Here is a 15,162-nt window from a genome sequence, read left to right on the forward strand (position 1 = left end):
TAAGCTAAAAGATAATTAATTTGTTTAAACGATTATCTGTTTATCTACAACCTATAAGATTACATGACTTAATGAATATATTTACTTTTTTTTTGGTAAACAATGAATATATTATTTAATTTGTTAAGATATGCGGGTTGTGATATATTTCATATATCCTAGCAAATCTTGGAGTTATGGATCTTGACAGGCATACTCGATTTCTATCTATGATTTGAAACATTAATAAATCGTAGGGCATGGTATGCATTGTTGTTAAAATCTCAATTTATCACTAAGATTTTATGTTTTTTTTCTTCATCAAAACGATTTTACTAATATTCCAAACGCTTTTACGTTTTTTATGATTTTTTACGATTATTTTACATTACGATTTTACGTTTTAAAATTTTTTATTTCTCTTCCGATTTTACTTAAGATCTCGATTTTAACAACATTGATTATAGGATAAAGCTTGATAGTATGAGATTCGATAGTATAAGGATTGACTAAATTTTAATATTATCCAGCGTTTAACGTGATATTGTATAAGATAATATATTGTAAAAGATAATATCATTTTATGTTTGGTAATGCACTGTATAATATTAGATAAGATAAAAATAAATACTTTTGACAAAAATACATTTTAATAATGAATTTATATAATTCTTCCAAATATATCAGATGATATTAATTTGTATAAAAATCTGTTGATCAGTGTGTCCAAAAAAATATATTAATTTCTATAAAAATAAAAATCTCCAATATTTTAAAAATTTATATATTGAAAAATTATTTTATTTTAATATATTAATATTAAATAATATATTATTTCTTGAGAATTGCATTGGTTAATATATCAATTTGTCAGGCCTAATCCTACCCTCGTAGGATTGATTAAGTTATATATCATTTTGATGTATAAAGGGATCATGTTATATAAGTTTATATTTAGGGGTGAAAATGGGTTAGGTCGGCATATGACCTAGCCTATATTGGGCCAGACTTAACCTATTATAAATAGGAAATAGAATAGGTCTAGGCTTTTAAAAAAATTTATTTAGAAAATGGACCATAACCTTTTTTGTACTTGTCGGGCTTGTAAGCCTACAGGCGGCCTATATCATATTATTTATTTTAAATAAAACTATTATTTTAATAATTTTGAATAATAAAGTAATATTATGTCAGTTATTCTTTTACTTGTTGAATGTTTAATAAGTTTAAACAGGTTAATGGGCTAGACCAAGACTTTATTTTTAAAATATAGATCAACTTAGACTTGTAATTTGTGGACTAAATAGGCCAGACTAGATCCAATATTTTTTACACAGACCTGACCTATTTAAGACAAAGTCTAACCTAGCTTAGCCTATTTACACTCCTATTTATACTATACGATGGTCACACAAAATAACTAAAAATATCATAACATATAGTACAAACTTATACTATCAAGCCTTATATATTACATCAAACAATCGTTATTCTTTTTATGCTAAACGATAATTAATAATTGCATGAGACCTATTACAATTTACAGACTTATAATAGGCTAAATTAAAATTATAATTTAACATGCATCATATTAATAGATCAGACTAACTCAAAATATTTTATATAGATTTAGTTTATTTAGGTAAAATTCTGACCTACCTAATTTATTTACATGACTAGCTACAACAATGCAACTGCTTCAAGTTTCTTGACCTTTGCTATTTGAAATATAGTGTTTTCAATTTTATGTCAATCAGTAATCACTAACAAGACCATATGATAAGTAGATAAGGGTTTATTGGATTAAATTTTGTGTGAATCGATACTAAGTTATTCTTATATACGATTTTAAGGGAATATCCCCAATATGAAATAGGTGCATTTTTTTCCCAAGTGCATCCTTTAAGATTTGAACATGAATAATCTCCTCTGCTTATTGGGAGTAAATCATCTCATGTCTCACTTAAATATCAACATATCATATAAAATATCTCAATCATCCATAATTTTGAATCATAACAATCAACTTCAAGTTAGAACTAATTTTGATTAACCTTAATAGCATGTGTATACTTATTATAATTACTATATTTTTTAAAAGAAAAAGAGGAAATGACAATTTATTTGTTATCTTGCTGTTGATCATTAATTTGTCATTAAAAATTACATGGTTGAGATCTTCTTATATGAAGAAGTGGTCATATTAAAATAAGATATGGAAAAAAAAATCATTTGTTATTCTAATTTAGATGCTCTCATATCTCATTTAACATGAACATGTAATTGGGATGATTTTAGTTGTTCATATACAAATCAAAAGTGATTTAAGATAGAAAATGAGCAAGTCATATAAAATGAAACATAAGATGATTTACTCCCAATTTCATTTGAACAAATTTTTTACTTAAAAAATTATAATAATTTCTCCTACAATCTATAAGTTTTGAAATTAATTCTGATTAATTAATGGTTATATATAAAAAATTATATACTATCATTAAATGACAATGGTAATAGTTAGGCGAGAGATAAACTCTTTTAACTGTATATGCTAAATAGTTTAATATTCATGTTATATGCAAAACAATATAAAATATAATTTTAGTTAGATTTAATATTTTATACATAGTTCTTTTAAAAAAAAAAGTTCTATACATAATTATTTATAGAAGCTAGATAGTTTTAATTAAAATTTGAAAGTTAAAATTTAATTCACAAATACTAAATAGCAAACATTTGAATTAATTCAATGTTTGAAAAGTGGTAATTCTAAATTTACCACTGCTAAAAAGAATAAAACATATCTTATCACTTAGCTGAAATAACATTTTATTTTTCTTTAAAATTAGAACATACAACAAATAAAGATTAAATGATAACATAGTTATATTAATAGAGTATATACTGGAATTAAATAATTTATACACGAGTGATACATAACATTAATCTCATTTGCATGGAATATATACAGACAAATATATCAATGCATAGCTATGATTGGTATCGTATTGGATAATATTGAAATACTTTGGAAAGTGTGAATTAAAACTAAATAAATCTTAAATTGAATTGGCTTTGTAATTTGTAGTTTTTAACTTTTATTAATTTATAGGAACATATATGTATGGGTAAAATTGGAATTTGGTGTTTGTGGTTGGCTTAACTGGTGACTACAGACGCAACCTCAAATTCTAGGATCTTTTGCCGTCGAAGACAAAAGACAAAGACAATCTTCATTCTAACAAAATGGGTCTAGGTTTAACTGTTGGAGTTATCGGGCTTCTGATTCTATTTCACGCCGCATATTCAACCATCCGATGTATCCAAAAACTGATTCTTAATACTTATGCATTTGAACTGTGAGTTTCATGATTTTTCTTTGATCTGAAATCGGGTCTGATTTCGTTGCAGATAGGGGCTTGTTGAAGATTACAGAGGAAGAATTTTCAGGAGCACCATTCAATGTAATTAATGTTGCAAACTTGGGTTTGGTTGATTTTATGTTAGTGTTTGTGTACCTAATAAGGTTTTGGGAATACAGGTGGTGATTGAGCTGTCTCTTGGATTACTGCTTTGTTTGTGGGCTGCACTCACTGTGCCAGGGAATTTCTTGTCCATACACCCAGATTCTGAAGAGAACAGGTAACTTGTTCTTTTTCACTTTCAATGCTTGATTCTATTGAATTAGTTTCACCTTTGCTATCTTACCTATTATTGTTAGCTAGAGCCTGTAGGTAATTGTAAACTCATAGAAAGTTGTCTCTAAGAAAATCTATGATATATAATTCCTTGACACTGGGAGTGAAATCTAGTGATATTTGTCAAGTGTGAATTGTATGTATTGATAGAATTTCTGTCTTGTTGCTGGTCTTGTCTCGTGATCTTGATGCTTTATGTTGAGATATATAGTCCCGCATTGGTTGTATGAGCAACTAATGTGGAGTTTATAAGGCTTTGGGCACTCCCACCCCTTGAGCTAGCTTTTGGGGTGGTGTATCCCAAGGTTCTTTATATGGTATCAGAGTCTCACCGTCTCCCACTTTAATGTGGAATTAAAAACAAAAAAGCACAAAAGGTAAACCAAAAATTGGGCTTGTGCATAATCCACGCTTCAAGCCCAAAGGGCTCTTGTGTAAGGGGGCGTGTTGAGATATATAGTCCCACATTGGTTGTATGAGCAACTAATGTGGAGTTTATAAGGCTTTGGGCACTCCCACCCATTGAGCTAGCTTTTGGGGTGGTGTATCCCAAGGTTCTTTACACTTTACTTGGCAAAGAAGACTGAAATAGTCGAGGAATGCAGATAGAGAAAGTTACAGGGGCTAGAAATAGAGTAACGAATGGTGAATCTAAACCGAGGAGACTAATTCTGAAATAGCATCTCTTGACCAGTTAGGTTTTGCTATAGTTGTATGCTGTTGGGTTGCTCTTGTTCTATGTACTTGAGTGTACTTGTTTGGATAAGTGGTGATGAATGGTTTTTTAGGAGCACTAATTTTAGAAAAATTATTTTGGAAGATTGAGTTTTATAATTTATGTTAGAGGAATTATGTTTTTCAAATGGGTTGTGAAACAAGTGAGCTTTGAGATAGTTCCCAAAATGCACTATACCCGCCTTAAGTTGCTCATATTGGGTATTGGTCCTTTTATGCTTAGTCTACCTTGAAAAGTTGAATCCTTGATACTGTTCTGTTGTTTTATTTGTTGGTAATTTTGTCTTAGAACATACTTGACAGAGAGGAGTGAAGCTATACAGTAATACAGCAATAGAAATGGAGAAGGTGTTTACGTTAGGAGGGAGCAGAAAAAGTTTCAGTTTCACCTTATGCATTACTAGTGAGATGTTAAAAGCAAGAAATATTCAAAATCAACTTTATTCCACCTTACTTGTGGGGAGTTTGAAAACACATGGACATAGTATTTCTAGGCAAGAAATAAGAATAACTAGCAAATATTTATTCTTTTAGGGCTAAAATGAACATCTCATGTTCAGTGAATAAGATTGGGCAATTTGGATTTCTGTATTATATTTTTGTTTAATTTCTGTTGCTTCTTTTCATCTCAAACCAGAGGCATAATTTTACATTCTGATTAATTAATTCAGTTTTTCCATTGTGATTTTTCCTGTCTTATCTATACCAAGCAAATCCATGATTTTGTATCATGCTATATGAAGTTGATGCCTTCCTTGTTGGTTTTGAATGGAGATTCCAGTAGGTATTTTCTAGATGGATAAACCTGACTAAATAATTGTTGATATGTATTCAACTATTCATTGTACTGGCAAGGGTCCGTTAATTTGCTACAGGCCATTTAAGTTACTTTTTTATTTATAGGCAGCTGGGTTTGATTTGAGTAATATGCTCAGGATTGACATTCTTCGTCAAAAGGAAAAGGGTCAAAGGAAATTTTATGCTGTTCCTCAGCTGAGACTTTATTCATGCTTCAGCCGATCAGCCATTGAACACCCCACTTAAACTTACTAACATGCTTTATGTTATTGTGAAAGTTCTTACACCAATTTCTATCACTTTTTGGACACCATTTTTACTCCTATCTTGTTATTATTGGATCTTTTGTTATTACTGTTGATTTAATACATAAAAAATGAGTGTTTAAGTGAGGTTTAATGAGAAAGTATTATATATCAATGTTGTTCATGTATCATGAATATATGGTTAAATTAATCTGTAGGTTTTAAATAGGTCCCTATAGTTTCAATTTTTTTTTAATGGATTCACTTAATCCAGCCTACTGTTAGAGCTTACCCAATTAATTTTTTTTTTTTTTAAACTATAGGTTTCATTTATAATTTAAAGGGACCTATTTGAAAATTCCTAAAACATACGGGGGCTTACATATTAAATTTAAAGGGACTTATTTGAAATTTTCTGTTTGCAAAACTTTATAATTTCTGTCTTTGGTTGTACTGTGCTCCTTGTTGAGGGACTTCATAATATAATAATTTACTCCAACTCTACTGGCAAATATCCCTTGTTATGGAATTATTTGGATCCCAATCACCAGAGTTTGTCTCCTTGGATGCAGGATTGTTTCTTTACCTGCCAACCTAGACTTCATGATCTTCAACCACCGAGGCAAGGTCTTTCCTGTGGAAATGGATGTGAAGCTGAGACGCTGAAGACTTTTGGATCAAGTGCCTTCATCCCTTATATGAGGGATAAATATCTATTCTCTGGAAAATTAAAGAATTTGGATGTGCATTTGATATCACTGTTGGTTGGTGTAAGTTTTTGCAGTTTCCTTTTGTACCTTATACTTTCTGTACTGGCCACTTGCCCGAGTAATTTTGACAGGATATTATTACTCGAGTCATTTATGAAGTAGCTTGCACTTTAACCATACTTTCATAAGTGATTTGCACTTTAACCATACTCACCAGCTAATACAATGGACCTAAAAGAAAGATTTCCAATTTTCGCTGCAGCAGCCTGATTATTCATTGCAATCCTCAATTAATCATGTGTGCTGGTAGCATTATAAGGATTGATTTCCCTTCCCGCTTACATCACATGACTTAAGTTTATCTGACTTTGCCTGCAATAGTAAAGTTTATCTCGGTAGTTGGGGCTGTGATTTGGTCATGAAGATAAACGTTGATAAATGCCAGTATTATGCCTGAAACTTCATTGCAAGTGGGTTTCAAAACATAATGACCAACCATACTCTTGCTGTTACATAATTGATGGATATATATAAAATAATCGTGGAACCTACATCAAGTTATATCTTGCCACATGCAACTGACAAATTTCTACCTGATTAGTAAAGAACTTATTGACAAGTATCCAAGTTTCCCCTCACTGCCATTCACATAAACTGCAGAATGTGTGGCAGGTCCACCCTTTCCCACTTGTGATACTGCCTATCCTTTTTCTTTTTCCAGTTATTTTGCACTTCTAAACAATCAGCTAGCAGGTTGCAGTGTGACGCTGCAAATTGCTTATACCCCCCCCACTCCATCATAAAATGAACATATCATGGCATAGGAGCAAAAAATTCAGTATATTAATGATACTTGAATTCATTGTATAAATACACTTGGCTAAATGCCTAAATGCAAATATAACCTGCTGTGACCGATATGAGTGGGCATGCGCTGGGTTTCTACTTGTTTGAAAGGTCCTAGCTGTGCCAATATAAACCATGTTCCGTGATAGTGATGAAAAATATTAGAGAATGGAGTGAAAACTAGGAGGCGAAAAAACAGTTTTCTGGTCACTTAGTTAACGTTTTGCAAAATTACGCTACTTAATTAGTGCATGACTACTTAAGGAGTTTTGTAAATACGGCTTGTTCAATCCAAAAATACTTAAGCATAGTGCAAGGCTAAAGTTAGTGTGAACAAGCCAGAGTTGCTGCCTAAGGAGTTTTGTAAAGAGTACTGTATTGATGTTGTTGGGTTCCTCTCTGATGGACAGGTTGCACATCAACATGGTTTGTTAACATACAGTCTCTTACCCATGTAATGCAAAAAAAACATAGTCTCTTAAGTTGAGAAAAAATGTGATTTTGAATGGCGTCTTTGTTCAGCTGCTGGAAGTCTGGAACAGTTAAAGAGTTATGTGCTAAGATCCATCTAAGCAAGGAAGGTTGCTGGAATCACTTTGTTCAATTCGGTTTCTTATTGCATGTAACGTTATAAGTATAATTAACAAAATATTTTACATTGTACATAGAAGTGTTCGTGCTGGTTTTCAGTAGCGGACCCAGGAAATTATTTTTTATTTTTATGTCCGCACATTTAGTAGCGAGGGTTCGGGGGCAGCGGCCCCAAATTTTTTTTTTTTTGTAAAGAAAGTAACACTTGAACCCGCTCATAATCTAATTGCTTCCATAACAAGCTGCAGACAATAGTTTGACCAAATATTTCCACTCCTACGTCTTACCAATCCTCCAAAACAAATATGAGAATATACTCCAGTACATCCATACATCATCATTCTATTTTATAGTGGTGAATAAAAAAGTCAACACTACCTGTACAGAAGGCAATCAAAATCACAGCGAAGACCTCGTCTCTAGATATTAACTTATTTGAGAATGTCAAACCTGCAATCAATCTTCTCTTTTTATAAAAATGAAAAAAGAAACAAAGGATGAAGAGAGCATGAGAATGGATACGTGACAGGGGAGGAAGAATAAGTTTTCTCTCTAATCAATTTGCGTTGCTACGTTGTTTTAATCATCTCCGCACGTTGCTACGTTGCTAACTAATATAAGAATAAATATCATTTTTAGCCCCTAACAAAAAATTCGGTCCCCACTTTAGTTCATTATAAAAAAAAATTAGTCACCTAGTTCCTATGAAATTCAAAGTGGACCCATTTTGGTCTTTTTGAGGGACTAATGTAGGTATTTTTTGAATTTGTGAGAGACCACGATTTTAACTAAATTGATCCACTTTTAAATTTTTTAGTGACCTCGAGACTATTTTTTTTTTTGTAAGAGACTAAAATGGGAATCATATTTTTTGTTAGGAACTTAAAAGGATATTTATTACTAATATATATATTGAAGCAAGAGACAAATAAAGACATGTAACCAAGAAAAAAAAAACTGAAAAAAAAAAAATTTATGTCCGTACTTGCGGGCATTTGCCCGCAAGTGGGTTTGCCACTGCTTGTTTCCAAAAAAAATTGAAGTGTTAGTGCTTTGCTTTCTTAAACCTTCCTTCATTAAAGGATAAAACCAGTTGGACAGATAAAAAAATTCTACATTTGATATTTTTTAAATTACATACATCTTCCCTCTTGTTTACAAATTTTCACTGATTTTTTATTTTGATTTTTTCTTTTCCCAAACAAATACCTCCTCGTTTAGTTGAGTAATAAATTATGTACACCTTCGATTCAAAATAATAATAATAATAACTGACACACCTTCACTCTATACACGAACTTAAATTAGAGGACCCCTCTAATTTGAAATTATACAAAACACAAACCCCTTCAAACAAAAACTCAAATGAAGTGCAATTTGTTGTGGAAATGCTAAAATACCGTGCGAAGAGAGTTATTCATCCTTGTCAAGCCATTTGGTGTTGTTTTCTGTCCTCCAATTTTATTTTTATTCTTTTTGGAATTAACCCAATCCTAATTACATCTTTGAGACAAGTTGGCTCCCTCTATATTCCCACAAACTTGGACTCTTCTTTGAACTGACTATAAGACTATTCCGGAATGCGGGATGAGTCAGAGATGAAAATATTTAAATCTCTCTCAAAGGTGACATATAGGGATTGAACCGAAACTCTTTCCTTTCCACTAACTCAGCTTCTTTGATATCAACTAAGCTACCATCATTTGGTGTCATTCAATATTATTTTGAAAACCAATTCCTTTGCTCTGTGTGTTCTGTCATTCATTTTTTTGTCTTAAGCTTCTCGCGATCTACCCGGTGTATTCTGCAATCATCCATATTTTCTTAGGGGAAAAAATTGAGAGGAAAGTGTGTTTGTTAGTGTGATAGTTCTGCCTAATTGATAAGTTCTTTTAGTTATAGTTCTTTTTTTTTAATACAAAACAGTGGATATATCATGATTTTTCTAATATTTATATTAACATCTACATTTTATTTAAACTTTTGACGGTTGTGACATATGAAAATTGAAAGGAGGGAACCTATACGTAAAATTTGAGATCAAAGAGGCTGCAAAATATGTTTTTCTTCAAACCGAGAAGTGTGTTTAATTTAATTTTCTTTTTTAGATATACACACTTTTTTGCACACAAGTTTTTGTACATCATGAAAAATGAAAAGTAAATTGTAATTTTTAAACCAGTTATAATTTAGACAAACCTAAAAAACTCCGGTTTAGTTTGTTCAAAACAGTTTGATGAAAGAGTTGAAGTTTCTGAGAATATTCGAAGGCCAACTCGCTTTAAAGAAGTAATTAAGGTCAGTACAAAAAAAAAAATTGATTTCAGTTTTTTTCTTTCCACCATTTCATCAATTATTCAATTAATGTGATTGAGCATTGTGGGACCCATACATAAAGTCTCTCTCCCAATATATTTTTTTCATTTTGAGAACTTGAACTCAAGACTTCAATCTGATTGAGGAGAAGCAGCTCGAGGTTGATTTCATTTCTTTGATTCAATTGCAATTTTAAATGGCATATGCATTCATACATATTCCTTTTCACATGATAAAAACTGAATGTATCACTATCACCCTTCCTTTTGTTCTCCATGCCAAAACTCAGGTGCTAAAGGTGCTACATGAACATTTTGGCCTTGTACTCTAAAATATCTATACGAGCTGTCGTTTCAACACTTAAAATGGGGCAACCAGCAATCGTAAGTGCTATCGTTTTCTCCCGAAAAAGTATTTTGATGGATGCATATTGAGCATTATAGTCTTCAATTTATACATTAAGGACGGGACCTATGGGCTATCATTGCACGACCAAGATATATATGTTCGGAATAATACTAAAATTGTATAAGTGCATATGCAGATATACAACAAATAATACTATTCCTGCTCCATGCCATGCTTCCTAATTCCCATAATGCAAGCTGTGATAGTTGACATCATTATGCTAAGTACCAATATTAGCAAACTCTATGCCTAGCTAGTTCTCTAATCTTTGGATACAATGGTAGCACTGAAGTTTGAACCTATGACCTCATATAAATTATTTAAATCCCTCGTCACTAGAACATTTCTAGTGGCTTAATTAGTTGTCTAATTTGTTCAAAATTTTGAAATAATATTCTAGGTCAGCTACATATTAATATAACCTAGAGGGGCAGAATAAAAGTTGAATAATGGACAAGAAGATTGATTGCACTGCTGATGAAAACATTTCTAACACAATTACTAAATTGGTTCTGCCTGCTGATCCGGAGAACAAATGCATAGATTAACCTGTTTCTGCTTTTCTGCGAGCCTTGTTTGGAAAGACTTTTGTGTTAAGCTTATTCATTATAGCTATCTTGCACCTAACTATATTTTGAGCACATGACATGCCATCTATTCTTTAAGACGTTAGTTTAGCAATATGTCAATCCTGTTTTTGCTATCTTTTAAGGCAGTTGATGGAGTAATCCAAACACAACACTAATCTTGATAGAGAGATAGGAAATCTATAAAGACAGATGATTATTATTTCTTGAGACACTTGATTCAATGCTAGAGTCTCTTATACTAAAGTTAGAGTGACCCTTAATTGCGTAATGTCTTATTTTTAGGAATTAAATACAAAGTGCCTAGATACATCATTGAACAAGAAAATGGTTCGTAATTCCATACGACCAGAGCAATTATATACACGCACGGCTCTTCATTTTTTTTGTATATTATTATTACTTCTAACTTATAAGCTGGTAGTCCTGGAGGTTCGGTTCAACAAAGTACTTACAATAAGGAAGAGGGCCCAGAACCCAAGGATAAGGTGGTGGAAGTTTAAGGAGGAAAGAGAGAGTTGAATGAAAGAATGTTGCATAAAGGACCTTGGGAGTTTGATGGAGGAGCAAATGCAATATGGAATGAGATGGCTATGTGTATTCAGATTATGGGAAAGAGAGTGTTGGTAGAAAACAAAGGAAATGAATTTCATTCAAAGGAAACATGGTGGTGGAACGGAGAGGTGCAAGAGGCAATTAAACAAAAGAATGAATGCTTTAGATCTTTACATAAAAGTTCTAATGAAGAGAACTTGCAAAAGTTTAGATTGGCGAGAAAAAATGCAAAGAAAGCATTGCGGGAAGCTAGAGGCAAGGTTTTCGCCGATTTGTATAAAAATCTTGGGAGCAAGGATGGTGAAAAAGGTATATATAAACTTGCAAAAATAAGGGATAAGAAAAGTAAAGACCTCAACCAAATTAGATGCATCAAGGATGAAAATAAAAAACTTTTGGTATATTTAGGAGAGAAAAATACTCTCCTACAACATAAGAGTATATTTACCCTATATATATATATATATATATATATATATATATATATATATATATACTATTTTATTTTTTATCTTTTTTCAACTCTTCCGTATCTTTTATTCGGTTCATCTGCCACCGACCCCAATTAATTTGAGATAAAGTTGTTCATCTACCACCGACCCCAATTAATTTGAGATAAAGTTGTTGTTGATGTTAATGTTGATTATTAATTCTAACTTATCTTAAAATTCGTTAATGCAAGGGAACTTCTTTTTTTTTTTTCCACAATTATAGGATCCTCTTTTCATATGAAATCGGATTTTCATAAAGCTCACAGTGCCACGAAGAATAATACTTCTTCTTCAGAGCTCTGCTGAGGGCTTTGATAGTTGATACATTTGACTTTGTATGGGTAGAAAGAATCCAAAACACATCGCTCCCATCCCCAAATTACCTAAACGAAAAAAAATGTTGTAATTTCTTTTCAAAGTTTATTAATTTCAAAAAATATTATGAATAATCAACTAAAGAATATTATATATAATCTTCATGACTGCATGTTAGAGAAGTATAAAAATCATTAATGTAGTCTTACCCAACACTCTTGATTTGAATTAATTCTTTATACAACCACCTTTCGAGGAAAGGCGGGGCACACATAGCTTTCTTCTTCAATCTCTCATCTGGATAGAGGCCTATTCCTCGCCAGGAGCAAAGAGGAGCACGTAGGAATGCCGACCACTACATAAGCCACTGGTGGCTGCTTTCTCTTGTTTGATCTGTTGGCTCGAAAACTAGCTTAAAAGAATTCTTCTTCTCATTTTCTTTTTATGTGTGCTCTTTCGCTTCTTCATTTTTGAAAGGATTTTAGCTTTCTTAGGGCAGAATATAAAAGCCTTATGGTTAGAAATTAAAACTCACATAGTAGTAAAACCATTAGTAATTAGTACCTCACCCTCCACCTTTGGCACTGTGTGCTCTTCGATCTTCTATAATCTTTTGAAATTTTAGATTTTTTTGGTGGACCTGGAGCATGGTGGTCTCTTTTCAAAATAGAGAAAAGGGAGGGATTGAGAGAAAAAAAATCAAAAAGAAAAAGATAGAAATGAAATAAAAAATTTTATTTACGGGAAAGGAACCACTAAATAAGTGGTGGATCGAAGCATAATAAAATTTTTCCTGTAATTCTTGAGGTCTGCAAGGAACTGCAAGAGCCCCCTTCTGCTTGAAACCATACTCCTCGTGAGCCTGATCCAGCAGTCCCAAGAACGCAGGATCAGTCAAATAGTCCAATTCAACAATGAACCTTTTGGTTTCTTCACCTTTGATAGCAAGAACAGCAAAATGTGCTTCCTTACCATCATCTGGCACCTGTTATGGACCAGAGGAAGGCCCACGATAGCGAGAAGCCCAACCCAAATCAGCCAAGAGGTAATTTCTATAAATATGGACTAAGGACCACAGGTATGACTGACCTCTCTAACCCTATTTCATTAAGACACGACAGTGCACACACACCTCTTCTGGCTAAAGCCATCATATAGTGTGTAGTGATCAGTTGTCCCCAAGATACCTAGTTCATAGGTATCTAGAGAGAAAGCCCTAGATCCAACATCAAACACCCGACCTTCGGTCAAACATATCTGTCTCAGGCAGAACAACACCAAAGTTGCTGCTTCCAGTTGATCTCCATTCAATTGTCTCGGTGCAGGCCTTTTGGGTACAAATAGTGAGAGACTCTTTTGTATCTTCCCAACAAAAGACTTAAATTTAGTGAGCTTGGAAGCCTCTTAATTAAGAGCTAGCAGTCTGTATATCAGATTTTCGCTCTTTATATTGAGATTCATGAACATTAAGAAACACACGTTAAATTTTCTAGACTCTATGTGCGGAGCCAGTGGCTCGTGTAAATCCTAAATCTTAAATCCTAATAGTTGGCCGGTCACAATGTGCTCATTGAAGACATATAAATGGAAGGAGCTACGAACTCAGTGGACAATATATATGTATAGGAAATCATTTTCTAATGCAATATAAAAATTGTTTTCTCATGTATCGAAATTTATATTTTTTCTTTTTCTTTTTTTTTATAACAAGTTGTGAGCTCTATCACTTGTTATGTCTATTATATGAGAAATACTACTTCATGTGACATGAGAAAATAGAATCTCTCAATATATATATATATATATATATATATAGGCAAAATGATTTCTGCAGCGGCTGTACCTACAGCAAGCAAGGATCCGCGTCCGGATCCTAGGATACGGCACCGGATCCTGAGTTTTTTTTTTTTTTTTTAAAGTCGTGGGGCCCACTTTTTTGTGTCAGCTGTAGATAACACTATCTACCGCAGCTGCAGAAATATTAAGCCTATATATATATATATATATATATACCTTAAAGGTTTTAAGTTAAAAGATTTTAAGTTAAAACGTGATATGTATCCTCTTGTTATGATTGATGTAACTTAAACCATGACCTCTTGGGGTCTGCTTAACTCTGATATTAGAGCTGAGTTTGGCTCGATTAGCCCGATAAAACGGCTAGCTTAGTCCATTTGTTTTCTTGCTATCAACCAAAATGTTTATGAAAGAAAACAACTTCTAATATATCATGGCAAAGTCCCTGATTGCAATATTTGTTAGTGGAACATGTACAAACAATCATTGGTTTTTTTTATTTCTTTCCCCTTGTAAGGGATGTCTGCAGAGGACATATTTACCGTGTGTTACTGTGTCGGCAGGTAGTATAATGTTCATACCTGTTGGTATTTTGAAGTTTTTGCTGTGTTTTCTTACTCTCCCTACCCTCCAAAATTATTTTTTTCCCATGAAAATTAATGGAAAAACTTATTTTGGATTTGAGCCCGTACCTCAATATCATTTGAAGGTTCAGCAACAGATATATTTTTTTTATTGCCATAATATCTTTTGAAATAGTATAATTTTTTTTCCTTCCCTTAACTAATTTCTAGAAATAAAAGAGTAAAGTCCATTTTAAGTCTGTAATAAAAAATACGGGCCTTATTTTAGTTCCTTACATAAAAAATTAATCGCTTAGTCCTTAAGAAATTCAAAGTGGACCCATTTTAGTTCTTTTGAGGGATTAATATGGATCTTTTTTGAATTTGTGAGGGAGCAGATTTCAACTAAATTGGTCAACTTTGAATTTCTTAGGAACCTCGGGACTAATTTTTTTTAATAAAAAACTAAAGTGGAGATCATATTTTTTGTTAGGAACCCAAAAAAATCTTTACTCAAATAAAATGACA

General features: G+C 32.4%; 1 protein-coding gene across 1 annotated transcript; it reads left to right on the forward strand.

The window, feature by feature from the left end:
• Positions 1-3,142: 3,142 nt before the first annotated feature.
• Positions 3,143-6,368, forward strand: LOC133291537 (membrane magnesium transporter-like). Its single transcript, XM_061489815.1, has 4 exons — positions 3,143-3,298; positions 3,391-3,443; positions 3,521-3,621; positions 6,028-6,368. Exons 1-4 carry the CDS (start codon positions 3,226-3,228, stop codon positions 6,119-6,121), a joined length of 321 nt encoding a protein of 106 aa, XP_061345799.1. The 5' UTR covers positions 3,143-3,225; the 3' UTR covers positions 6,122-6,368.
• The last annotated feature ends 8,794 nt before the right edge of the window (positions 6,369-15,162 follow it).

Source organism: Gastrolobium bilobum, unplaced genomic scaffold (assembly GCF_033153095.1).
Source record: "Gastrolobium bilobum isolate Gb01-03AN ecotype WA unplaced genomic scaffold, APGP_CSIRO_Gbil_v1 utg3161, whole genome shotgun sequence".
NCBI classification, from domain to species: domain Eukaryota; kingdom Viridiplantae; phylum Streptophyta; class Magnoliopsida; order Fabales; family Fabaceae; genus Gastrolobium; species Gastrolobium bilobum.